Source organism: Aedes aegypti, chromosome 1 (genome assembly GCF_002204515.2).
Source record: "Aedes aegypti strain LVP_AGWG chromosome 1, AaegL5.0 Primary Assembly, whole genome shotgun sequence".
Taxonomy (NCBI): domain Eukaryota; kingdom Metazoa; phylum Arthropoda; class Insecta; order Diptera; family Culicidae; genus Aedes; species Aedes aegypti.
In genome coordinates this window covers 144,860,418-144,887,381 of record NC_035107.1, presented here as the reverse complement: position 1 = coordinate 144,887,381, position 26,964 = coordinate 144,860,418, and the positions used below count along the sequence as shown (strand labels likewise).

The 26,964-nt window shown below is 39.3% G+C and overlaps 1 protein-coding gene across 1 annotated transcript; it reads right to left on the bottom strand.

Annotated features, from left to right (window-relative positions):
* LOC5565051 (26S proteasome regulatory subunit 10B) lies at positions 1-26,964 on the bottom strand. Its single transcript, XM_001649349.2, has 3 exons — positions 26,741-26,964; positions 25,791-26,631; positions 1-345 (listed from the first exon to the last, which is right to left on the bottom strand). The coding sequence occupies exons 1-3, from the start codon at positions 26,835-26,837 to the stop codon at positions 102-104; spliced, it is 1,182 nt and encodes a 393-aa protein (XP_001649399.1). The 5' UTR covers positions 26,838-26,964; the 3' UTR covers positions 1-101.

The following is a 26,964-nucleotide window of genomic DNA, read 5'->3' as shown; positions in this document are numbered from 1 at the left end:
TTAAGAGTATTGGTTACACTTGGATAATATATATGAAGTAAAAGGAAAAAAAAAACTGAATATACTTGCGCAAAGCGATGACGTTTGAACACTGCTTCTGCTTATACCGGCTTGTAGTCCAGCTTGCTCTCCAGTCTTTTATTGTCGGCCACCTTCCGGACGGCCTTCATGAAGTCCTCCTGAATAACGTACTCGCGTTCGGCCCGAATGGCAAACAATCCGGCTTCGGTGCACACGTTGCGCAAGTCCGCTCCGTTGAAGTTGTCGGATAGCTTAACAACCGCTTCGTAATCGATGTCGCCGTGCTTGGCTATCGGACCGGCGTGAATCTTCAGAATTTCCAATCTAAAAATACAAGAACATGATTTTAAACTTCCATCTGGGCCTAAAATAAATAACGTCTGTGCCTTGAGGTCATATGTAGTAGGGTGGTTTAAAATAGCATTTTTCTCCACATCACTCATTCGATTCAAAATCAAATTCTGTCCCAACAAAATATGAGCTTAATTGGATGCACACTGAGTTTGCAGAAGCCATTTAAAGTTTCTATGGGAAAAGAAAGCAAATTGTTCGCCCATGTGCGTTTGAGGGTTAGAGCTACACTGTTATTTATATTTATAGGGTATAACGTAGCTGAGGATCGCATTCAAGTCGGACGTCTCAGTTATTAGTTATTGATTTCTATAATATTGGAAATTCCTCAACAGTGCTCATTTATCTTTTGAAAAGGTAACATTGCTGAATTTGGTGAGAAAGATACCACAGCGGGTTAAGAATAACAGAATGTCCTGAAGATTCAGGTTTCTGAATTCAGTTTCACCTCATAATTGTTTACCAAGTAATTGGAATCGCATTTGCGAAAAAACTGGAAAGTTACATATCAGGTGTTACGAAGTTCCATAATCGAAGTCACAACTGCCACATACAAATGAGTCAGCACGCTGAATATTTGCCATGTGATCGTTGAGTCGGCAGTGGCAAGTCAATTCTGCTTTAACTTTTTTTTTCCAGCGATGGAAGAATGGCCAGATACCCATACAAGGTTTACAGAATTGACTGAATTCAGTTCCTCAATTTGAGTTCAACATGCGATAACAAGCTTCGACCTTGAGTTGGCCGAAGCAAAAGCTTTTATAGCAGCCTGACTATCTGAACAGAAGTATATGACTTTACCCAATACGCGCTGTTGAAGTGCTGATTGCACTCCGCACATAAGAGCAAATATTTCCGCCTGAAAAACGGTGCAGTTTCTACCAAGTGAGTAAACTGATTCAGCCTAAGCTCACGAGAATATACACCTGCACCAGCTCTACCTTCAAGAAGGGAGCCATCAGTGTAACATACTATATTGTTTGATATACTTCTTTCCAAATAGCCCGACGTCCACTCTTTCCGTGACGGGAATTGTGTGGTAAATGTCCTGTAGGGAAAGTGACAAGCAATTGTGAGATCACTTGGAGCATGGACAATTTTGTTTCAACAATTTTCTAGTAAAAAGAACAATAGATGTTTTATTCGGGTTAACCGAAAGGCCATATTGACGACACCAACTTTCGACTACCTGAAGAGCACTTTGCATCAGGGCGAATAGGGTGCTTATGCACATACCAATCATCAGAGCTAGATAGTCGTCAGCAGATCCAGTTGGAAAACCTCTATTATTGAGTTACCTCAATAGCGTATCTGTTACGAGATTCCACAAAAGTGGTGACAAGACTCCCCCTTGGGGGCATCCACAAGCACTCAATTTTCGAATCGCTGCTTGACGCAATGTCGGGAATAGACGTCGGTTTTTTTTAGCATTTGATAAATCCAATTGGTAATCATTGTAGGTAGCCCATGGTTTCGTGCGGCTTCCAATTGTTGCGTTCACGCATTCGAACATTTGAAAGGTGTAACGTGTTCGGTGTTTAAATGCAAACCCTTTGTAAATCATGGTTCGTTTCAACTGAGTGAACTGAGTGAATATTGAGATCACGAGTAATAAAATAGGATCAGATTGATTTGTGACTTCAAAGTGAAAAATCGAGTTTTAAAAGTTCTTGGAAAATCCGAAAAAGTTAATAAAAATTTATATTTTAGTATTTTTTTTTGTATGGTATTCAGTTGGAGCTGCCTGACAGCTTAACTTGTCAAGGCTGAACCCTCGGTCTGGCATTTGCCAAGTTTCCCCTCCACCAGGACCAATACTCAGACGGACTAGGCAATGGCGCCCACATGAACACTGCTTTTTTATTAGTATTGTGACGTGGTAGTTTTTGAAAAGTACCCATATTTCCTTGCTTCTGAGAAAAGGAAGCATTGTGAAAATCAGCAGCTTCATCAGAAATTGTTTAAAATAGTAGTGTAGTAGTGTCATTACTAATACTGTCTAGTCGAAATGGTTTTGAATAATTAGTCATTCAAGTGCAATTCTGATTACTTCTGTCTTTAACGTAAGATTAGAGTCTTAAATGTCAATTGTCGTCAAGTCTTAACAAAACAAAATATAAAAATTTATATTTTAGTTAGGCTGATACAAATATTAATTTTCTTTTATGTCCGAGACCACTTGGAAGGTACGAGGGGGGGGATAAAAATAAATAAGGAACAAAAAAATAAAAATGAAAAAAAAGTTATTTTTTTCGAATTTTTATTTTTAACGATAGTTGCTAAACTTTTTTCAATTGTCATCTGGATCATTATTTTACCTGTTTCTTGCTTTAAAAACTAAAAAAACCAAAAAAAAAAATGATGAAACTTTTTTTTCTCCACCTCAGAATTTTCGGATTTTGGGGGGGTGACATAAAAGAAAATTAATATTTGTATAAGCCTTATTATAACTGAATTTAACACCAATACGGCATCGAAAGACACGTTATCAAAGGCACACTCAATATCCAAGAAAACTCCCAAGCAGGTTTGCTTCTGGGCAAATGCTTTCTCGATGTCGTATACAACTTTGTGTAAAAGAGTCACAGTGGACTTTCCAGGTTGTTAAGCATGTTGATTCACATGAAGAGGCATGTTTGCCAAATAAACATCGCGGATGTGATGATCGACAGTGCATTCCAGATAGGGGGACATGGGGCAAGAGTGCCACCTCTAATTTCACGTAGTTCAAATCAATTTTTTTTATGTTTTACGCAGGATAAGTATAAATTGAGTACTAATTGAGGGTTGTGTAAATATTACAGTTAAAAATGTTTAGTACAAAAAATTAGAAAAATGTCTTTAACTCAGCAACGTAAAATATGCGAAATATTATAAGAATGTAAGACTGGAAAACAAGGTTTGACTCCCAATAAATACAAAACATATTGATTTTTCCGCACAGTATTGATGATTTTCAATTGTTTAATATAGCCGTGAGGAATTTTTTGTCGAAAAAGTCCTTTTGACATTAAATTTTACATATATAATAACAGTATGTCTTATGGGGCAAGAGGGACACCGCAATTTTCTCATATAAAATCAAAAGAACTTTTATTTTTCTTGTTTAATATTGCATTCAAATAATGTTTCCTACTAAATAAAATCAAAATAAACCATCTTGGACATTCAAAATGGTTTCTGAAATTTTTTACTATTATTGTTACAGTCAAATAACATGAAAACTAAATTAATTTCTTAAAATTACTTTTTTAACTATAAGTCAACTTTTATCCATCAGTTTTTATCTTTACTTACTCTACAATTTATCCGTTAGGCGGGGAAATAATAATATACAAAATTTGTGACATTTTGCTTTGGTGGTCTTCTTGCCCCATACGAGTGGCACTCTTGCCCCGTGCCTCGTTTAAAAACCTCATAAGAAGGGACATTTTCAAAAATCTCAAATCATCATGTGTTTCTTATATTTTTGCAATCCCTACACTGTAATAATCTTAAAAAATTGTGCTAATCAACCATGATTTGAACCTATATTTCTTAAGGTGACCTTCTTGCCCCCAGCCCCCCTATTTCAGAAGAAAAGAGGTCAAACTGATTGGTCTAAAACTCTTCGCTTCTTCATACGACGCAAATCCTCCTTTCGGGATAAACTTTACAGTAATATCACGCCAGGATCTGGGAATGTACCCGGTAGCAAAACTGCTTACAAGTAGCTTTTTCAAAACATGTTTGATAAAATCAAATCCCTTTTGGAGCAGAACACGATAAATCCCATCTGCTCCTGGATATGTGAAAGGAGCAAAACTATTAAGTGCCCATTGAATCGATTCAGTAGTTACGATACTGCAAGCCGAGGCCAGAGACTCGTAACTACATGAACAGAAATTTGGTGCATCCGATGTTATGTTCACACATCCGGGGATTCTAAATCTTTTTCATTGGAAGAAGTAAAGTCATTTGCAAATCCTTAGATTTTGCAAGGATTTTGTTCAGCCGGCTGACTTCACTCAAACTGGAAACATTTGTACAAAGGTTTTTTTCCAGCCGGATCGTTCAGCAAAACGTAGAGCCTTCTAGTAAGCCTTGCGAGCCAACTTGAACGACTCTGATCCAGCTGAACGGCGTCTGTTCAAACTCCTTCTACATTGTTTCCTGAGTCTAGTCAGATCGGACTTCCACCATGGGGTCCCTTTTATAGTCTTCACAGACCGCAGAAGACATGCTTCTTCAAAAGCTTCCATAATGTAAGATGTTGTAGTATCAACGGCATCATCCAAACCACTTGGATTTTCAATGGACGGAGGATATCCATGAAATTTGGTCGCAACCAATTCAGTGTAGAGTTCCCAGTTTGTTGACCGAGAATTCCTAAAACGCAAAGTCTGCGCAGTTGCATTTGAATGTTCAAAGAAGATGTAGCGATGATCAGATAATGATTCCTCATCTGATACATGCCAATTCTTCAGCTCGTGACTGATTCTATTCGAGCAGTTCTACACTTCTTCTCTAGTAGATACCATGAAGGTTGAACGTTTGCCTATATTAAGTAATCCAAGATCTGTACTACTTAAGTATTCCATCAGACTGGAGCCTTTCAAATTGATATCTGAGCTACACCAGAAGATGTGATGAGCTTTGGCATCACTGCCCACAATCAGCGGAAGGCCTTTTGTTACGCAGTGTACGACAACTCGTTTAAAATCATCCAAAGGGGATGGTTTATCATGTGGTAAATATACCGAACAATAGACGTATTTCCTGTTGAGGTCACCAACAGAAACATCGATTGTGACAGCACATACATCTCTGGTAGTTAACTCAAAAATGATTGTAGCAACGAATGCGTTATTAACGAGCACGCTTGCGCGGGCCATGGAGTGCGAGTTTGCCATTCAAGTTTGCTGAAAGTAGCAAAAACTGGGTCCACAAGGTTACCTAGATAGGAGTTCCCTCCACGAAAGTAGGGTTCTTGAACTAGCGCCACTTGGGCTGTACCATTTTGCATGAGTCTGCAAAAATTGAACGTTGCTGCTCTTTTATGCTGATGATTGATCTGAGCTAACCTAACCGTAGCCACTACCTAAACTAGGTGTATGTGTATGTCTCCTGCTGCTTAAGCGTGTGTTTACCGTGCGGTCGATTTAAATCTGTTTTGCTTGTGAACTACATACATGAAGTAGTTTTGATCGTGATTTCGTGAAACACTTGAGGCTAAACTCTGAAAAATAGTGAACAACACTCTTGAACTGGGCTTATTGTTCTCGTCTGTATCGTTCATCTCACCGTCATATAGGAAAAATATCATTTGGTTATGCGACGACTGCCTTGCTGATTTTCAAGATCATCAACAGAAAAAGTATACTGCTCAGCCCGATGATATCGCAACGCAAAAAATGTATGAAGAGTTGGTCGACATGAAATCGACCAACGTGCCCAACCGAGAGATCAATGTGTTGGTATCAGAGTCATGTGGTCTTAAAGAAAATCGAACGTTTCGTGTCAAAAAACTTGTCCCAAAATGGAAGATCGATGACCCGCTTGACTACGCTTCTTTCAAAGTTACTGTCGAAGGAAAGTACCGTCAAACGGGGTGACTTGCAACACTTTTCAACTTCAATCAACCAAAACCATGATCTAAACGTCATCTAAAAATCTAAATTCCTTGTAGAACTTTGAATGGCCGGCCCGCCTACAGAATGAGATGATAGAAGATTGAATCGAATTATTTTGTCATATCAAAAGTGATCAAAAAGGTGAAATTTTTTAAATGTCTTTGTGCGGGGTGACTTGCAACACTCAATGCTAATTTAGTTTTTTCCAACAAAATGATGATATTTTTTATAAGTCATACTTGTTAAGTATTGATATTCATGTAATTAAAGCATTCGATCCAGTACAAGAGAATTTTGAATACCTTTTTGTAAGAAAATAATTGAGCTATTTTTGTATGGGAAAAAGAGGCGTTAAATCATCAAGGTCCAATATCTTAACTGAACAATATTTTTAACGAGTGTTTGTAGTTGATTGATGAATTATTATTCTTTTGACTATAAAGTAGACCTAACACAAAACTTTTTAACTTTTATAAACTCTTAATTGCTTAGAAACAAAGTGTTGCAAGTCACCCCGCATATGTACATTTATATAAAAATAATGTTTATTAAAAAAGTTATTGCTACAATTTCGTAAAATAAAATTCGTCATATTATCTCTTATTAGTTATAGAAACAACATGTAGAGTATTACTTTTGTAAATTAAATCTATCTCATGTTTTCAGATCACGATTATGAACCTCCAACAAGTATCAGTTTTCAAGATATTTAAAAGAATTATGTTCATTGTGTAAACATATTTATAATAACAGCTTTAATCGTGGCCCTACTTGAATTGTGAGTCACACATATTGAAGCACCGATTTAAAACAAATTTTCTTTTGCAATTTATGTTTTACAGTGAAATTTAGTTGTAAATTACAATGTGTTGCAAGTCACCCCGCCGTTGCAAGTCAACCCGTTTGACGGTACAAACGATTGATGCTACGAGAAGATGCTTGGCCCACCGGAATAAAATACAGGGAATTCATCGAGCGACCGAGAAACACATGGAAGCCCTGCCGATTGTAAAATGAGCATATGTACACTGTGAAAGCTGTGTAAACTAAAATTTTTGTTGATTCAAATTATCTCTCATTGTATCCCTCATATTCGTGTTTGATTGTTCATGCTTGTGTTATTGTTAACATAGATTTAAGATCATCATTGGGGCTCAATTAAGCCTGTTGATAAGTAAACAATAAAGAGAAAGAGAAAGAGATTAAGCTTGTTGCAATCTCAGCACGAAAAAGATCAGCAGCGAAAAAAAACAGATTGGTATCTATTGAAAGTCGCCAAAGACGAAAAAGCACAGACTACACTATGTAAAACGCATAATGCGAAACGATATAGGTGATAATTTAAATTAAATAGCAACATATTCATAATCCCACCCTTATTTAGCCTCAGGCTAGAGACTGAAGAGCAGCCGATTATCTCGGAGAAACACAAGGTCACCTGCACCATTGCTCCGGGTAGCACAGTAAGGGCACAATACTGCAGAGGGTGCCCTGGTACTTCACAGGCTACGTTAGCGGTAAGGTTTTATTAGACTCCCCTAACCATTAATTCCTAGGCACGGTACGCAACACACCATAAATTAGGGGTCACCTGTGAGACTTTTACCACCGGAACAGGTGTTTTGGAGCCAATGGACTGTATTAAAACGCCGAAAATTAAACTTATCGAAACGAAATTTAAACTGTTTTATTTTTCTTCTGTCTTGTACAGAGTTCGAATTCACACTGACTTTTTCTTTTTCTCTGCGAGAGCGCGGCAATATCCACAGAGCCGCATTCAGGATGGGAAACGTTGTTGCGCTGAGTCGAGGGGCGCACCGATACCAAAACATACACCCCCACCTTGAGGCCACCGGCGTCAATCAACAGGAAGCACGCATAGCTTGTGGATGGGGCGCTGATATATAGTAGATCCACGACGCAGCGTTACTGTTCTTACCACACCAGAAGCATCCGGATGGACCGCATCTACACGTGCCAGCTCCCACTGTGTGGGTGGAGCGTTGTCGTTTTTTACTAAAACCAATTGGCCCACCGAAAGGTTCGACTGAAACGAACGCCACTTGGTGCGTGGCTGCAAACTGGCGAGATATTCATCCTTCCAACGTGACCAAATTTGCACGGAGCGCTGTTGAATTCTTTGCCATTGGTCCAAACGATTACGTGGAATGTGCTGAAGATCAGGTTCCGGAATTAGATTCAGCGGTTGACCGACCAAAAAATGACCGGGAGTTAATGCCTCGCAACTATCGGGGTTGCTCGATAGTGGACACAATGGTCGACTATTAAGGCATGCTTCGATTTGGCACAATATTGTTGTCAAGTCTTCAAATGTTGTAGCTTCCGTCCCAAGTTCTGCTACCAGATGATGCTTCACGCTTTTAACGGCCGCCTCCCAAATGCCTCCCATATGGGGCGCCGACGGAGGGTTGAACACCCATCTAATTCCTCGGTTGGCAAGATATCGTCCAGCATCCTTACAGTTGGCTTGTATTTGTTCCATAAATTCTCTCAGCACACGATCTGCACCAATGAAATTGGTGCCGTTGTCGGAACGAATTTCATTTGGATAGCCACGTCTCGACACAAACCGCTTCAAGGTACTCAGAAATGTGTTTGTGGTCATATCGCTTGCTGCCTCCAAATGTATCGCTCGGGTCGACAGGCAAACATAGACCACGATGTACCCTTTGCTTATTTTAACACCTCGAACGCAGCTGGCCTTGATTTTCAAAGGACCTGCGTAGTCAATGCCAACGAATGCAAACGCTCGTGTCGCCAAAACTCTCGCCGGAGGAAGATTACCCATCAGCTGGGTGGCTGTCTTCCCTTTCAAGCGGACGCATCGTGTACATCCTCGAACCACATCTCTTAACACAGTCTGGCAACCCACGATCCAATATTGCTGATTGGCCACCGCAGTGAGTAATGTTGGACCAGCATGAAAGTTTTGCAAATGTAGTTCACGCACCAGAAGTTGAGTCACCCGATGCGATTTAGGCAAAATTATCGGATGTTTGCTTTCGTACGATTGGGCGGAATTTTCCAGGCGTCCTCCAACTCGCATCGTTCCAGTGGAATCCAAAAATGGATGCAAAGCGGCAAGTACATTCTTTGACGGAAGTAACTTACCACTTCGAAGTAATTTCATTTCAGATGAGAATACCTCCTGTTGGGCAGCGCGTAGCAATTGTAGTTTAGCTGAGTGGATTTCACATGGGTCCAGTTGTCCTGTATGCCGTTGGTCGGGATGTGACTTGACATTATGGATAAAGCGATTGATGCAAGCCAATGTGCGCGTGATGAGGTTGAAACTTGAACGCCTCTCCCATAGTTGTTGTTCGATCAAGCAGTCATCTCGAAAAGGGACCGTCGTATGCATCATTTTCAAGCTTCTTTTTTCCGGTAGTTTGTCGCTGGCAATGGCTTGACTGGTGCTTGATGGCCAATCTGATTCGTCGGCGACCAACCATTGCGGTCCTTGGAACCACATCTTGTGCTCAGCAAGTTCGCTCGGAGAGATCCCACGTGAAGCACAGTCAGCAGGATTTGATTCGCTAGTGACATGTTGCCACCGATCACGAGGCAGAAATTCGAGAACAGCAGACGTCCGGTTTGCCACGTATGTCTTCCAAGAACGAGGGTGCGACGATAACCATTGTAAAACGATAGTTGAATCGGTCCAAGCAAAGTGCTCGATTTCTCGGTGTGGCATCGCTTCAGTCACTTTCTTCATGAGTTCGGTCAATAGTAATGCACCATTCAATTCTAACCGTGGCAGCGATACTTGCTTAATAGGCGCCACACGGCTTTTTGCGGCAATTAGAACAACCGTGATGTTCCCTGTGTCGTCGACGGACCGCGAGTAAACCACGGCAGCATACGCTTGCTCAGAAGCATCTGAAAAACCGTGCAACTGAATTTTGCCGCGGTTGTGCGCAACAAATCTTGGGATTCGAATTGTTTCTAGCTGAGAAAGGTTCTGCTTCAAATTAACCCATTCCGACTCGATGGCTGTCGGCAAGGGGTCATCCCAGTTGACATCGTACAACCACAGGTGTTGGTACAAAATCTTGATTTTGACGATTACGGGCGCCAACCAACCAAACGGATCAAACAATTTCGACGCGTCTGAAATCATCTGACGTTTGGTGTTTATTGCATCGATGGCAAAGTTTACCTTGAATCCAAATTCGTCTTCCGTCGGGTACCAATGGATTCCTAGTGCCTTCACTGCATCCGCTTCATCCGAAAGTTTCATCGGCACTGCTACTGGAGACTCGTCTTGTAGCAAGCTAGGGCAGCTTGAGGCCCACTTCCGCAGTTCAAAGCCGGACTTGGACAAAATATCGCTTATTTGTTCCTTGATGCTAGTCGCTTCTTCTTCGTCGTCGGCTCCTGACAGTAGATCGTCCACATAAAAATCGTAAACGATACGCTCAACTGCTGCGGGGTGCGACGAGATATAATCCTTGGCAGACTCTCTCATGGCACGTATTGCAAGGTAGGGTGCCGTCTTCGTGCCATATGTCACCGTAGAAAGGCGATAGTGTTGTATTGGCTGCTCCGTATTTTCACGCCACACTATGCGTTGGAAGTCACGATCTTCTTCGCTCACCACTACTTGGCGGTACATTTTGGCAATGTCTGCGCTAAATGCCACCTTGTACGAACGAAACCGCAGTAGTACCGATAGTAAATCGTTGTTGATATTCGGTCCAGGCAACAATCGATCGTTGAGAGAAACACCTGTTGAAGTGGCGCACGAAGCGTCGAAAACAACGCGCAGCTTTGTTGTGCTGCTATCCACCTTTACCACCGCGTGGTGCGGTAAGTAGTAATGTTCCGTAGCCGACTTCCCAATTTCGTTGACCGGAACTGGTTCCATATGGTTCATCTCCAAGTACTCACGCATGAAGTTAACATATTCTTGTTGGAACTCCGGGTTTGTTGCAAACCGTTTTTCCATGGACGTGAGCCTTTTCGTTGCAGCGGACAGAGATTCACCAAGGGCGGGCTTCGAATCGTCGAATGGCAATTTCACGATGAAGCGCCCTGTACCATCGCGTTGTGTAGTCGAATCGAAATGTTCGATGACTTTCCTTTCCGAGGGAGTAAACGGGGGTGGCTTGAAAATTTCCTCATATTCCCAAAATTGTTGCAACGTCCGATTCAAATCCATCTCCGTATGCAGACTGACTATGGCGTGATTTCCTCGCATCAGTGATGGCATTTCACCAGTGTGTAGCACTAGCGTGTAAGTGAATCTGTCTCACTGAGGAGCATCCAGTCGCTCCACATACGAGAAAATACATACACTCACTGTGGTGAACCACGAATTCAAGAGCGCGCGAGTTTGAGTGTGGTGAGAGCAAAGAGAAATCAGAAACTCACCACACTGGTGAAATGAATTTTGCGCGCGCTCTAGATCTCCCACTCCGGCGAACTCACCAGTGTTATCCACGCCAGTGTGGCACTGCAGTGCATGGCATGGCTGGTGAGCGCACTATTCTATGCTCGGTGATTTGTAAATTCCCTGCTGGGCGCGAACAATATTTCGCGTTAATGTGAAGTACGGAAACTGCAACGTGTAACCTGTTTTGTTCCCAAACGCAAGGTGCGTTGCATTTACAAACCAAAAGGGGAGTTTCTTCGCTCAATGTTGGCTTACGATGGCTTATTATTATTACATTAAATATCTCTTTGAACGCATCCTCAGCATAGGGTCTCATACGACATGTTGAGCTCTGTTTTTAAAATTCGGTTTGAAAGATAACAAACATGAAGGAACAAATTATGCTCTCTAAGATGCATGACGGCATAGAAATAATAGAGATGTCGGCGCATTTTAGGGGTCGTCCATAAAATGCGCTTACTAGTAAGCACCGCGGCCTTCCCCTTCATTCTTATATGAGTTAATATTGAGGTGCTTAATAAAACTCAAATTGTTCTTTTCTGAAGCATTTGCAGATTGAAAATTAGGGCGATTGTGCGATTATAGGAACTTATACCGTCGACGGGGTGACAATGATCTGAGGGGCGAGAATGGCTCAAAGCATAATTGAATATATCTCTGCAAATATTTGAAAAACCGATGTACAATTTTAATGGTGTATTCTATACAGATGCCAAAAGTTACCCGAGGAGGAAAGAATAACTCGCAATTACGTATGCATACCATATTTTGGTATCATATCACAATTATGTATTGTTCAGTTATCAATACCTCATTTTGGTATTATAATGGCATTTGAAAGAAATGTTTAAAGCACTTAAAAATACTTCATTTTGGTATTCGATAGCTATTGAGGACTGCTGGAGGTATTGAAATATTATTTAATAATTTCACTTTTATATGAAAATCCATCAAGTATTTAGTTTGGTATTTGTAGAATATGCAGAAGGTATTATTTGAGGTATTTTACCTCTTATGCAGGGCTCATTCATACCTTTGTTTCGTTGTAAGTATTGGAAATTATCTGGAATGGAATACCTCAACTTGGTATTCAGTAGTTATTTTCTTCTGCCCGGGTATCATAACAAATTGAGATCTCTTGGACAAGCAATACAAATACAAATCTACAAAAAAAAAAAAAAAAAACTTGGACATAACGCCATTTAACATTGTTCACAGAAAAGCAAACTTTTCGAAGTGTTATCACTATTTTAAAATTGTATGATGAATTGTCTATAATGTATATAGCCTTCATAGCTGTACAAAAAGCGGGAGCTCATGCATTATAAACCATTTGTTTTATCGAGTAAGCGATCACTCTATTGAAATCTAAGTTATGTAAACATAATTTTGCTGGGTAATAATTATAATTGCTAATGTATCATTATCAAATGAGGAACAAACAGATAACTTAAAAACATGTCAAAATTGCATCAAGAATTGGAGCTAACTGATGTATTTCCGAAATGTGAATACGGCAAATTCTGATGAACATGGGTGACACTGCCACCGTGGCAGTATGGATAGGTACCCGAGAAGGAACGAATAACTCTCACGATGCATCGTTACGTTACCATATATACCATAATCAGGTATTTTTCAGTAGTCAATGCAACTTGGTATAATTATGATATTGAAAAATGTTGATAACGATTAAAAATATCTCATTGCGGTTTTTGACAGCTATTAAGGACGGCTTGAGGTATTGAACTACTATTGAAAATTTTCTCTCCTATATAAAAAACCTCTATGTATTATGATTTAATTATCAGTTTGATATTTGTAGAATATGCATGAGATATTATTTGTGGTATTTTATCTCTTATGCAGAGCTGTTTCATACCTCATTCAGTTTGTGAATTTTGGAAATTATCTGATATGGAATACCTTAGTTTGGTGTTTAGTAGCAATTTCCTCTTCTGCTCGGGTAAAAGTACGTGCAGATATTGTTGGATTTATATGACACATTTCCGTGTCATTCAAGAGTGACTAAATGGCAGAGTGGTAGCCTATGTGATTAGCTATCTGATGATCATTGCGTGGAAATATATATCTACTTGATTTATCTTAAATATCGTAATTATAGAAAGAACCAAACGAACTCGTCTGAACTGGAATATACGAATATGGCTTCCAGTTTTGTACACATAGAGCAGTTCTGCCTAATAATGTTTGAACCGTGGGCAAGATTTCAGAAATAATTTTTCGCGGCGGACCAAAGCATTTCCAACATATTTGTTAAACGATTAAGAAAAATAAAATTTCTGTTGGAAAAAAAATGATAAGATCAATCGTTTTTGAGTATCCTCCATGGATTCAGTGAGAATCCGTCTCATTTTCTATAAAAAATTTACAAAGCAGTTGTATTCAAGACTGCGTCAGAATTTCGTCCAGGAATCGTTAAAAAATTGCCTTAAATTTTATATTGGAATCCTGGACATGATTCCAATATAACATTCAAGGCAATGCTATAAGATACTTACTAAAAAAAATGTCACAATTCAACCCAATATTATTTGATGATTCTGCAGAGAGATATGTGAGAATCCTAAGTGACATTTAGGAATAATCCAGGATTCTGTAAGAATTGTAGGATATGCGAGATAGTTAAGTTTGATTGAAAATCACTTTTTCTCATCAAATATCGAAGAAAAAAACATGACATGAGTGTTGTTGCAATCTTCATAAAATTATTTGAAAAGTATGGTTTCTCATTATGAACTTCAAATTGATTACTTTGATTGCTTATTAACCTCAATGAAGGGTACTGCCAAATTTTTCAGTACATATTTTCAAAATTTGAAATTCTATCATTTGAGGGATTTATAAGCAAAGGAGTGGAAGTGATAAAAATTTGTTTTTAAGAAAAACAAGTTTTAAGTGTTTGCAGCAGTTTCTCATTCCATACAAATTTTATGGGAGCCAAAAATCAAATCTACTGATTATGTTTTTTTTTCTGTTTAACGGAAAAATAATCTAAAATACCGCAAAAAAAGCTTGAAACAGTAACCTAAAATCAAAATCGATCAAAATGCCACTAACACCCTTTACACTTGCGTTTGGGCCCCTCATTTCCATCATTCAGAGACAGAGTGTTTTTTAACATTAAATAAATAGAACAAACAACGGAACAGCTATGAGAAGAATCTTTAAACTCTTCACGGGCCGTACAAAACGACGTCGAGGGCCGTACGTTCGGCAGTCCTGACATGGAACTTTTATTAATCGTATTTTTGATCTTAGAAGCATAACAAAGGATGATCGTAATTCAAATGTTTGAATATTACATGGGTAATATTCAAACATTTGAGTTATGATTGTCCTTTTTTATGCTTGTAAGATCAAACCCAGACAACCAAAATGTACGTATAACCAAATCACCTTTTGCTTTATGCGATGCTTATATGTGCAAAGTTTCACGTATAAGATGTCGCGAAAAGGCCTTATGCGTACAAAAGTGGAGGCGATTTACGTACATATTTTATATGATGAAACATAACATGCAATGCGAGTGTGTAGATTTTCTTGCGAATTGGTCTATACTCTTATGCGACTTTATTTATGATAACAAAGTTTATTTGACAGCTGCTACGGATTGATCCGACATACTTTGTAAAACTATGCGGAACGAAACGAAATGTACATATGAACTCATAAAATAGCGTTTTATGCGAGGAAACTCATCGATCAAACGATTTCACCCACCATTTAGTGCGGGAGTGATGCAGTTTGTACAAATAAATGACTTTCGTCGTATACTGCTATGCGACTTCTGGTTGTCTGGGAAATTATGTTTGATTATTAAAAGTTATGTTCATAATTATAGTAGTGAATGTCAATTTTCAAACAAAATGCTCTATTTTGGCATGTTGTAACCAAGTTTTCCTATGTGTGATCGGTATAAATTTTAGGCGAAGAACTTCAAACATTCTCAATTCTATTATCACCAAATTTAAAAAAAAATCATCGTTGTGATAAAAAAGTTAAGCACCAGGTGAAAAACTCAAAATAATAGTTCCTTTTTGTAAATTTCTGTTCAGCAACATTTTTATAAAAATTGGTTTGTTTATAAGTGTATAGTTAGAGTGAAAATTGTTTAAACGATGAGTAAAGAAAAATTCAATAACTCATAATACTGCAAATATTATTGTTGTTAAAACTACTTGTATTTTGAGCTATTTCACAGTGCTTAACTTCTTTATCAATACTGTAAACAAAAATATTTTGTGATAATGAAATTGATGGTATTCGTAGTACTTTTCCAAAATTTCATACCGATTGCTCATAGGGAAACAATGTTACAACATGCCAAAGTTGAGCATTTTGTATGAAAATCGACTTTCACTACTATTATTCTGAACACAACTGTAAATGTTTAAAATTCTTTTTCCTGGAAACATTCAAAGAGGTACAAATTCATATTATCTTGGAACATTTACTTCGAGAAGCTTCATTATGTTGTCTGGTATTGGAGCATACCTTTTAACATTGGTAATATTGATACTAAAATACAGCGGAAGAATTCTCAACAATAATCTCAGATTTATTATTGTGGTAACAATGCCGAAAAACTTGCAAAGATATCTAATAAACATTTCACATTAGAACATTGATTTCTCTCGTTCAGTATCATAAGGGCGTAACTGCAGTTTCGAAGAAACCGAGACATTGAAGTTTTGAACAAACAAAAAATTGACGTAATGTTTGTTTCAAAGTGAATTTAACTGAAAATTTGTACAAATACTATCACGACATTAGAGTATCCGGTGCCATATGAAGTGCACGTAAAATATGCTGGAGAATGAGATAAATTGTAGTTAGGCCGGTGTGTCGCATTGGCAAAAGTTACGCCACGAAGCAAAATCATTAGTTTTTGATATATTTACAATTTTTATAACACTAAACAGACTCTAAGAGTCTCTAATAATGTTTTAATAAAATTTCATACCTACTGGAATCGAACCAGCTTCTCTAGTACGTACACTTTGGACATATTTACAATTAATGAAACAAATTTTTTTTCGATAATATCATTTTGGTGATCATGTTTCGCTTACAGCTAAGATATAGGGAAAGGTAGTTAATTTTCAACTAGAATTTGTTCGAATTATATTGTACACTGGTTCCAAGTAGTCCTTTTCTGTTCCTACAACATTGCCCGTATGGGAATCTGCTGTGCTGTGTTCAATGATGGTAACACAAATTTACTGAAAACTGTTATTTTAACATCACTCGCATATCTTGTGTAAAATGAAGAAATAATACGGTGCAGCAAATATGTTCTGTTAGCCATTTTGTAAACACGGAACAGTATCACTGTTGGCGCAACTTCAACAGAAGATGACCAGAAAAATTACGCCTGACGTATCTTTGTTCCCATTGCAGTTTTGTAGTTACGTCAAATAATGTTTTTGAAAATATGATATTTCTAGAAAGTTTTAAGTAATAATTTTTGGTATGGTTATAGTTTCGGACCTATAGAATTCAAAAATAACGAAATCTCATTTCCCGCCAAAACTGTAGATACGCCCTTATGATACTGAACGCGAGATTTGATTTTTCATGTTATTTTTATTTGGCTCAACTTTCGTACAAGGAACTATAATTATAATAGCTTGGAATGTGCTGAAGACTGGGCGGGCATTAAATCGTCTACTGTAAGTAGTAACACTTCAGTAGTTGCGATGATGTATTTTGTACAATGCAGTGGCGCGGGAAGCGGGTAGGACAGGTAGGACATGTACTACGTTTTCTATTTAAGAGCAGATAAAGGTAATTCGACTGTAATTTTTGATAAATCTAAATACGAAGAAATAATGCAGAACAAAATTCAACATGGACCTTACCGTGTTCAAAGAACTGATCCTCTTCCAGGAATGGTAAGACGTGTTGACAAAGCGTTAAAAGAAGCAAAACCGGTTTTGGGTAATGTTGTAAACTCACTGAAGGAATCTAACCCTTCATTGCCAAGAATTAAAGGACTTCCTAAAGTTCATAAACCTGGTAATGAAATGCGTGAGATTGTTTCAGCTATTGGATCACCCACCCACAAGATTGCAAAGTATTTAGTCCAGAAATTCCAAAATTTTCCAAAAAAGTTTTATAGTAAAACAGTTAATAATTCCAAACATTTTACAGAAGTAATTGAAAATTTTAAAAATAGCCGATGATGAAGTTTTAGTTTCTTTTGATGTCAAATCTTTATTCCCTAGCATTCCTATTAAAGAGGCCATAAGCCTATTAGAAGATTGGCTACTTAGTCAATATGAAGGCCCAGATTAGATAAATCAAGTACGTACATATATTAAATTAACTAAACTTTGCATGGAAGAAAAATATTTTTCCTTTAAAAGAACACTCATCACTTATACATCGAATGCTAACAATCCCCCTCAGTGAAACTGGTAGAAGAAAGGAACTCAACTACATTTTTGAAACAGGACAATTAAACGGTTACACAAGACAAACAATACAACAACTCATTGACAAAAGAACACGAGAACAATACAAACGTTCACTTACTACTCTGACACAAGAACAACCAACACTCAAACGTATAGCCAATTACAACGATGAAACAAAAAAAACTACGCCCAATCATACGAAAGTTTGGTTCCGAGTTTTTTTTCCTTTAAAACCAACTCCAAACTCCCCTAGGTTCAACGAAAGACCCAATTGACAGTTTATATAAATCAGGCGTTTACCAAATTACATGCGACCACTGCAATAACATTTACATAGGACAAACAAAACGGACTCTCAATACACGTTTTAAAGAACACGTAGCAGAAGTTACTAAAGCACACAAAGACACAGAAAAAGGACATGTACACCGTTTCAAATGTTGCAGAACATATTTACAATAAACAACATTTCCTTAACACAAAAAAATATCAAACTCTTACGACATATTTCAAATCCTTGGAAGCTTGACGTAGCAGAGAGCATAGAAATTTTCAAACAAAACAACAATAAATTACTAAACCAAGATCAAGGAAATGGGTACTCTTGGCTGTTTGAACTTATACCTCATCGAAACTTATGAATCATCGAAAGATTATTGAAAAATCTTTGGATATAGTAATGGAATATTCTAATACCAGTCGCATCGTGTTATACACATCACGAGTGTGACAGTGCTAGCAATTTCTGAACGTTCGATTACTCTTGATGTAATCCTTCAAAGCATTGCTGAATCTCTTGATGATTTTCAGAGCAATTCAAGTAAAATTCTCGCAGTACACTCTCTAGAAGCTTTTGGCTGATTCAGGTTTGCCGTAAAAATTACTGGAAGAAGTTATTAGGTAATTTATAGAAATGATTTGATTAAATTCCTATCGATATTTTGTGGCATTATTTATAAATCCATTCGGTAATTGTTCGTGTTACTTCCGTACAAAGATAAATGAACTTCACAAATTCACGTAAATTTTGCTGTTGATCCATTTGTTATTGAGAATTAGTTGAGCGAATAAGAACAACCTCACGGGTTGTAAAGGCAAGCAGTTTAATTTATTTTTGTCAAAATTGTTTACTTAAATTGATTTAAAAAGTTTAAAAAGGATGAAGTTGGTATTGACTTAACAAGTTTAAAAGTTAGAATTACTTTAATTTTCTTCTAGATATTTTTTCACTGATTCTCCCAGTTCTTGCTCTAGGAGATCTTGCAAAGATTTTTACAGAATTTCTTCCGAGGAAATGCACTAAGAATTATTCCAGAGTTTAAAAAAAAAACTAGCTTTTTCTAGAAACTCTACAAGAAATCCTCTGCTTGTTCATGTGGATTCTTTCAAGAATTCATCAATGTTTCCTCCCAGAAAACCCACAATTCCTTGAGATTTCTTCTAACAAATCTATTTTTTCTAGGAACTTTTCGAGCATTTCACCCAAGTATCACTTCTGCAGTTACTCCAAACATTTTCAAAAAGTTTCTCAAAAAAATCCCATGCAATCTTCAAGAGTTTATTTAAGTTTTCACACCAGTAAATAGTAGACACTTACACTAACACACTCTCTTGATAAAAATTTAAATGATTTTTTTGAGAAATTCATTTCTGAAAATATTTTTGTAGAAATTTAACTTCTGTGGCCCTCCTTGGGAAAATCCAAGTATAAATCTTTTGGAAGCCTAAACAAAATTCTTTGAGAAATTCCTTAGGAAAATTATCAGAGAAATTCCTCGGGCAAAAATTACTTAAAGAACGCCTTTAAAAATTTCCGGAGTAATAACTTAACACGAATACTTGAATAAATTTTGTGATGAATTTTTAGAGAAAATTATGGAAAAAAACACATCCAGTAATACTTATCGTCACAAGGAATTCTCAAAAAAAATCTTAGATCTAAGAGAAATGTCTGCTCTGATGCTAAGAAGAATTTAACTCTTATCTCCTGACTCCTATTAGGTTTCGTTTGATTTTCTTGGATCCTATTTGGTATCACTTCAGTCTCGGTTTTGGTCAGTTTAAGGCTCTTTTTTCATGTACTCACTTGCTATTAGCCCTGTCTTCTAAATTATATTATTTTTCTGTTGAGCGGAAAAATCACATGAAAATATCGTTGGAACGCTTGGAAATAGTAGATTTGCTCAACTCACCTAAAATCCGACCAAAATATCACTAACTTCCCTTTGCGTTTGCGCCCCTCAAATAAAGTAACTTTCAATTTCCAGTCTAGGATTCCATGGGATTAAATTTTATCTTAGCTCCATGTGCTCAAAATATTTTCTAACATTTGTCCTACCCATGGTTTCGAACGTGGCCGCGGTTCTGTTACAATGCATGTGGTAAAGCTCGCTTAAACAGCATAGACGCGGTGGAGCTTCAACCTACTGCGCGACAACCGGAAGGATTACAACAAAACACGATGCTATTAACATTGACTTATCCGCATTTTCCCCAAATTCCTTGCGGTGAATGATAAGACATCTCCCATAAAGATTTACTTAAAAGTGAGCAAAACTTCGGTTGTTCCATGTCTTAGGAGACGGCTGCGTGTCCGCAAATATCTAAACTTCCGGTGCAGCGCGCTGCCATAAGGGTTTATTCACAAATTTCATAACGCCAAAAATGGTCATTTTTGACACCCACCCACCCCCTCGTAACGCATTTTGTATGAGTATGTTTTAAATTTTGTATGAGCTGTAACATCTTAAGGCCAACCACCCACCCCCTTCAGCGTTATGAAATTTGTGAATGGACCCTAAAAACTGCATCGCTAAAGAGAGAGACTCTATCGATGCACAACACGTTCGGGGGTGTTTTAGATAATGTACGCATGTACATGCATCGATATCATAACATCCATTCAATATTTAATAAATATAATAGGTATCTAATCATTCCAATGACGTTTTAAATCCATCACATCAGTGAACACTCCAGTGCAAAACGTAGAGCTCGCTCTGCAGTGCTCACCTCGGTGCTCACTGTGGTGAACAAAATACGCTCACCGTAGAGAGTCGTCGGTGCTCTTTAATTACACCCTAGTGCATGCTAGTATTGAGTGATACAAGTGATCATCTCTTCTCCCTTAGTCAGTGCGCTCACCATATCAGCGGTGGTGAATATTAACTTGTGAGTGTGCTCTCACTCTGAAATCAAGAGTGCGTGTAACAAAACGCACCGCTCTCCCTCACACTGAGGAAAATGCCATCACTGCCTCGCATTACTTCTGCCTCGTCGTATCGCCCTGCTGCGATCCAGCCGAAAACGGTACGTTGTGCCACCGTTTGGCCGGTTTCGTCCTTGACTTGACCTCCCTCTAAGAGGGCAAGAAAGACGTCCGAGCCCAGAATCACGTCAATTGGTCCAGGCTTGTTGAAGGTAGGATCTGCCATTTCGCCAACGTTCTCCAAGAGCGTCACATTTCCAATGTTGAATCGTTGAGACGGAAGAGTAGACGTTAGCTTGCTAAGAACGTAGGCACTTGTTGAGATGACAACGATGTCGTTGAATCGAGAGGCAAGGTGCAACGTTACGACACCACGAGTGGTACCAGCGGCCTGCTGTCCGATGCCAGTTACCACAACCTTACCGTTACGCCTGACGAGTCCTAGTTTTCGCACGCAGTCTTCCGTAACCATCGATGCTTGCGCGCCGGAGTCGATCAGCACTCTAACGCGACCAAATGTACCGTCATCCTTTCGCACTTGTACCACCGCCGTTGGGAACACCGGAATCAACGGTTGCTTGCCAACTGCCGCTGTTAACGACGTAACCACTTCCTCTTCGTTGACTGGCGGATATTGCAATTCACTTTTCACCATAGGAACTTCTTTTTCCTTGCTCGTGTTCGGACATAACAACGTGTGATGGCGTTGTCCACATCCCGGAGTACGGCACACTGACTTAGATAGGCATGATTTTGCTGAATGCGACGCTCGCAAGCAATTATAGCACAGTCGTGCCTCATGAGCAAATCCTCTTCTTTCTTGCAGGTTCAACTTCTTGAATTCTTCGCAAACGAACGTAGCGTGTTCACTGGAACACTTCGCGCACTTTTTGTCCATTGTGGTGGTCACCAGAGCTCTTACTTTCTTCTCACTCACTTTCGATTGTTCTTTCTTAAGCACTTCTCCGGTCGACTTCTTCGAGAATGACGAGCATGTCTCGAGCATTTCACACCTCTTCTTCACAAACGCCATCAACTCTTCGAACGTTGGGTTCTCGTTCTCGATCGCCTTCTCCGACCAAGCTGCACGGGTATCACGGTCCAACTTTTCCAACGTCAGGTAGATCAGCCACGGGTCGCGGCCTTGGTATTCTACTCCTAGCGTATCTAACTGTTGGACTACTTCGTCAAGGGTTGACGCGAGTTTGTTCAGAGATTGCGACGATGGCTGTGTGATTGTTGGCTGATCCATGAACTCCCTTACCAACGCAAACACGGTATAACGTTTTTTGTCGTAATGACTGGTGAGCGAATCCCACGCATTCGCATAGTTGGCACTGGAGATGGTGAATTTGTTGACAAGCTGCTTCGCGTCTCCTTCCAGATAGGAGAAAAGGTATTGCATCTTCAAGGAGTCGCTGATGTCCTTCCGATTATGTATAGTTGACACGTAGAGGTCCTTGAATGTCATCCACTTTTTGCGTTCGCCATTGAATGGGGGAATGTTTATTGCTGGCAATCGCACTTGGGGTGAACAATTCGATACCTGACCGCTGCTACCAACAGCTTCGTCGACTGGATCGCCGCCATTTTGTCCCACACCACTTGCACTTCTAAACATCGCTGACTGATTCAGCAACATTTGCCGCTGCGTCTCCATGAGCAGCTTCATCGCTTCCTTCCAATCGTCGGGGTCTGCATTTGTGCGCTGACTTGTCGTCGATTGCTCTTCCTCGATCAAATCCTCGAGCATATCTTTAGCTTTATAGAAAGCTCCGAAAAACTCCTCTCGCACATTGAAAACCGAAGCAATCGCCGCTGGATCCTCCTGGTTTTCCTCGATTTCGGCTTGAATAGCTCGGAAGATGACCGCTGTTTGCTGGAGCTGGTCCAGCCGATCCATAACCTCGCTTCGGGAAGGTTTCCGCTGGTGGAGGTCTTTCACGACTGAAAGCTCTGCTTTCACACGAGCTATAAGCGCAGTTCGCTTGTTCATTAGCTTCTCCATATCCGGCCGAGAAGGTCCAAAAATGTTTTGGAGCCAATGGACTGTATTAAAACGCCGAAAATTAAACTTATCGAAACGAAATTTAAACTGTTTTATTTTTCTTCTGTCTTGTACAGAGTTCGAATTCACACTGACTTTTTCTTTTTCTCTGCGAGAGCGCGGCAATATCCACAGAGCCGCATTCAGGATGGGAAACGTTGTTGCGCTGAGTCGAGGGGCGCACCGATACCAAAACAACAGGAGTCCTTAGTGTTAATTCTTAGCCAGTTGAAACAACCGCTACCGGCACTACGCGGCTATCTAGGCTGCTCGGGAAAAGGAGGTTAATATTGATGATTAACCCCTGACGTGCCCAAGCAGCCGGCAAAATTAATTTAATTTAATCGGTTCATCCATGCAACCGTTACTCACAGAAATTGAAGCCGTCAGAAATTGTTCAAATGTAATGCGTAGTAAAGCGTTTTTTGAAACGTAAAGCGCTCAAGTAAAATTTCTCTTTTTTTACCAAATTAATTTTGACAGCTGATCCAGTATGAGCGAAGTGTCAGTTTTACTTGCGGAATAATTGATCGGCATATTTCTCAGTAAGGAAAACTAACAGCTCCATTTGATTTGTTCGGCAGGCGTTATCGACGTTATGAAATCTGCTCTACTTCTCAGCAGCGTACAGCTCAAGTAATTTCGGTAGCGGAATCATTCCTTGACCGTTTCTTGTCCTATCCTTTTGCACAGTACTTATGATCAGCGTACCAGCCATGAGCAAAAACTTTTTTCGAATTTCTGGACCAAAAGCGTAGAATTTCTTCGGTTTTCCATTGACAAACGATTGATTAGTGGACTTTTTTTTGTCGGTAGCGATAGGGGTAGTACTGGCACTCTTAATCTGCCCTAAGCTCCTTCCCAGCATTTGCTTTTATAAGCCTCTATTGCGTTCATCACACAGACGTTCCTAAGCAATGTTGCTCAAATGGTCACTGTGTACCCTAGCAGCAATCAGCCCTTACTGTAGTTTTGCAGTCTAGTAATTTAGACTACTATCAAACTATGATAAGACCTGAAAAGCTACTAGAGTGGTTTAAGTGAAGAACGAAATAGTTTTATTAAAAGGTCCTCATTCCCCATTTCATTTCATCACTCACTATCGTCACTTTTATTTTCGACACTATCACGGTTATCACCGATTATCACTCATCAACTTTCGTAATACACTTCAGATATACTTTCTATTATATCACTTTTCACATCACACCATTTTCATATGAATCTGTTAGCATTACCATCTGTTAGCATTACTAAGTAGTTAAAAGATATTCAATTTAAATGTATCATTATTTTTGTTGCTGTAGAGTCATTACTATTCAAACTACGATTTAGCACTATGATCAAGAAAGTTACATTTAAAAAAAATCACTTCGATCCATTCTTCTGCACTCGCTGTCATTATGTATTAACACTTTTATCATGCACGTTTGAAGAACTAGGCAATTAAGTTTATATTCAGAAAAATGATTGCACAATGTATTATGGCCATTATTAAATTAGTAGAGTTCACATCATTATTATATTTTTAACAAAACTATCAGAATTACTTCCACCTTAATTTTCAAATTTTCATCACTATAGATTTATTATAAAATCACTATTAGCACCTTCACAATCACTAAATTTAATAACGACGAGTGTAACGCACAGTTCCACCAAACACCCATTCTTATGTTGCATTATAAAACGATTGATCACACGTTGGCTTCGAAACTTAACCACCATTGCTGATTAGTACAAAGGATGCTACAGCTCGTGTAAACGAATTGAAACATCAAACAACCAGCACTGGTTTATAAGTAACTAATGAGCCCTGGCGGTCCCTCCGTTCGAAGAGGACCTGATAATATGCCGAAACATATTAACAGATCCTCGGCCTGAATGCAGCCGTTTCAGAGAAGAACTAGCTATATGTTAAAATTCTCGTTAATAAAGAAAAAAAAAAAAAAATGCAGCCGTTTCATGATAAATTATGAACCGTTGGAGGTGTGCCAAAGTATTGGGAAGCTGATATGTTTCACAGACGGGTATTATTATGGTGCACCTTCTACTTTGGCACCGTCAAATCCTGTGATCGTGGCCAGGGACAAACGATTGATTAGTGGACTTTGTCGCCAAAAGATAAACAATGCCGAGGGTCCACGTTTTTAACGAAAAATAAAAACTAATATAAAAGTGAATCTTGGAATGATACTCCAAGATGTAAACCAATCCATTACTCGTGCTGGATGTTATTTGTTTAATTTGACAATCATCTATGGAAGTTCCTTATCAAACTTTTGCAAAGATAGGTACTTGAAAACTTGTGGTTCAATGCTTAAAATACAAGGAGTCCTTTGTGGAGTGTGTTTGTCAAGTATATCTGTTGAATTATTCCGATTGATTACAAGAAAATCCATTTTTTGGGGTTCGTGAGATGTTTGTAGGACTTCAAAGGAGATCGCAACTTCAAAACAGTTGGGAACTACTGCTCAAGGGGTTTGCGGATCACCGGCTAGGAAGCCTTGTGAATATTCCTCCAAAATAGAGCTTCAAATCACGTTAACTTTTGAATTCCTCATTGCAATATTTTCGAATTCACGGAGAGTGTGCTCGAATTATGGGTGCATAATTCATGGCCATTTTTCCATAATAACAGTTTCAGACACATCGTGAAAGGGTAGTTAAATAATTGGGAACATTATCGTACCTTGCTTGCTCATTCGGCAGTGGGATTTCGATTTTCCTATCCAAACGTCCAGGACGCAGCAGAGCGGGATCCAACGTATCCGGCCGATTGGTGGCCATAATCATTTTGACCTGCCCCAACGAGTCGAAGCCGTCCATCTGGTTCAACAGCTCCATCAGAGTGCGCTGAATTTCACGATCCGCAGAGGTTCCCTCGGAGAAACGGCGCCCTCCGATGGCATCGATTTCGTCCATGAAGATAATGCACGGCTGATGGTCCCGGGCGTAGTTGAACATTTCTCGGATCAGCCGAGCGGATTCTCCGATGTATTTGTCGACAATAGCCGACGAGACCACCTTCAGGAAGTTGGCATCCAATTGGGACGCAACGGCTCGGGCCAGCAGTGTTTTACCCGTGCCAGGTGGGCCGTAAAGGAGACATCCTTTCGGTGGGGTAATTCCCACGCGCAGGAACAACTCCGGATTGAGGAGAGGCAATTCAATGACCTCACGCAACTCGCGGATCTGCTCGGACAAACCTCCAATGGCCGAGTATGTCACCTCTCCCGGATCTTCATGGGACATGTTGTAAACTAATGGATCCACCTCCCGGGGCAGATATCTCATGATCGTCAACGTGGTCATGTCCAATGCAACGCGAGTTCCGGACTTCAGCTTTGTCTTGTCCAATTGGCGACGGCAGCCAACTACGTATCGGGGCCCATTGGTGGCCTTAACTATGAACTTGTCCTCCGTTAGCTGTTTCAGCACCTCTCCAACGATCTGCCCAACGCTTTGCAGTGCCTTCAGGTCATTCTCCGATTTATCAAACTGTTTGGTCAGCTCTTTCAGGGATTCCCTCACTGCAAGTAAACAATCCGCGGATCACAATCCGAGATGACAAGTCACTTTTTGTGCCATAACCTCGATTCAAAGGAAAATTAACTTCCAACAAAAATAAAAAAGACTTACGTTCCTTGAGCCGGGATTCCACTTCCTTGTGCTCCAGCAACTTTTTGCGATAGTCTTGTAATGCTTTTTCGCGTGCTGGTTCCACTGCGGTCGACATTTTTGCACAATTTTACCAGAAAAACTCGCAGAAAATTTGTTTTGCTTCCTTCACCAGACAGACTGACGATAATAAATTTGATGCCGATGATGCGGATGACAAACCAGCAGACCATGGGCGGCGAAGT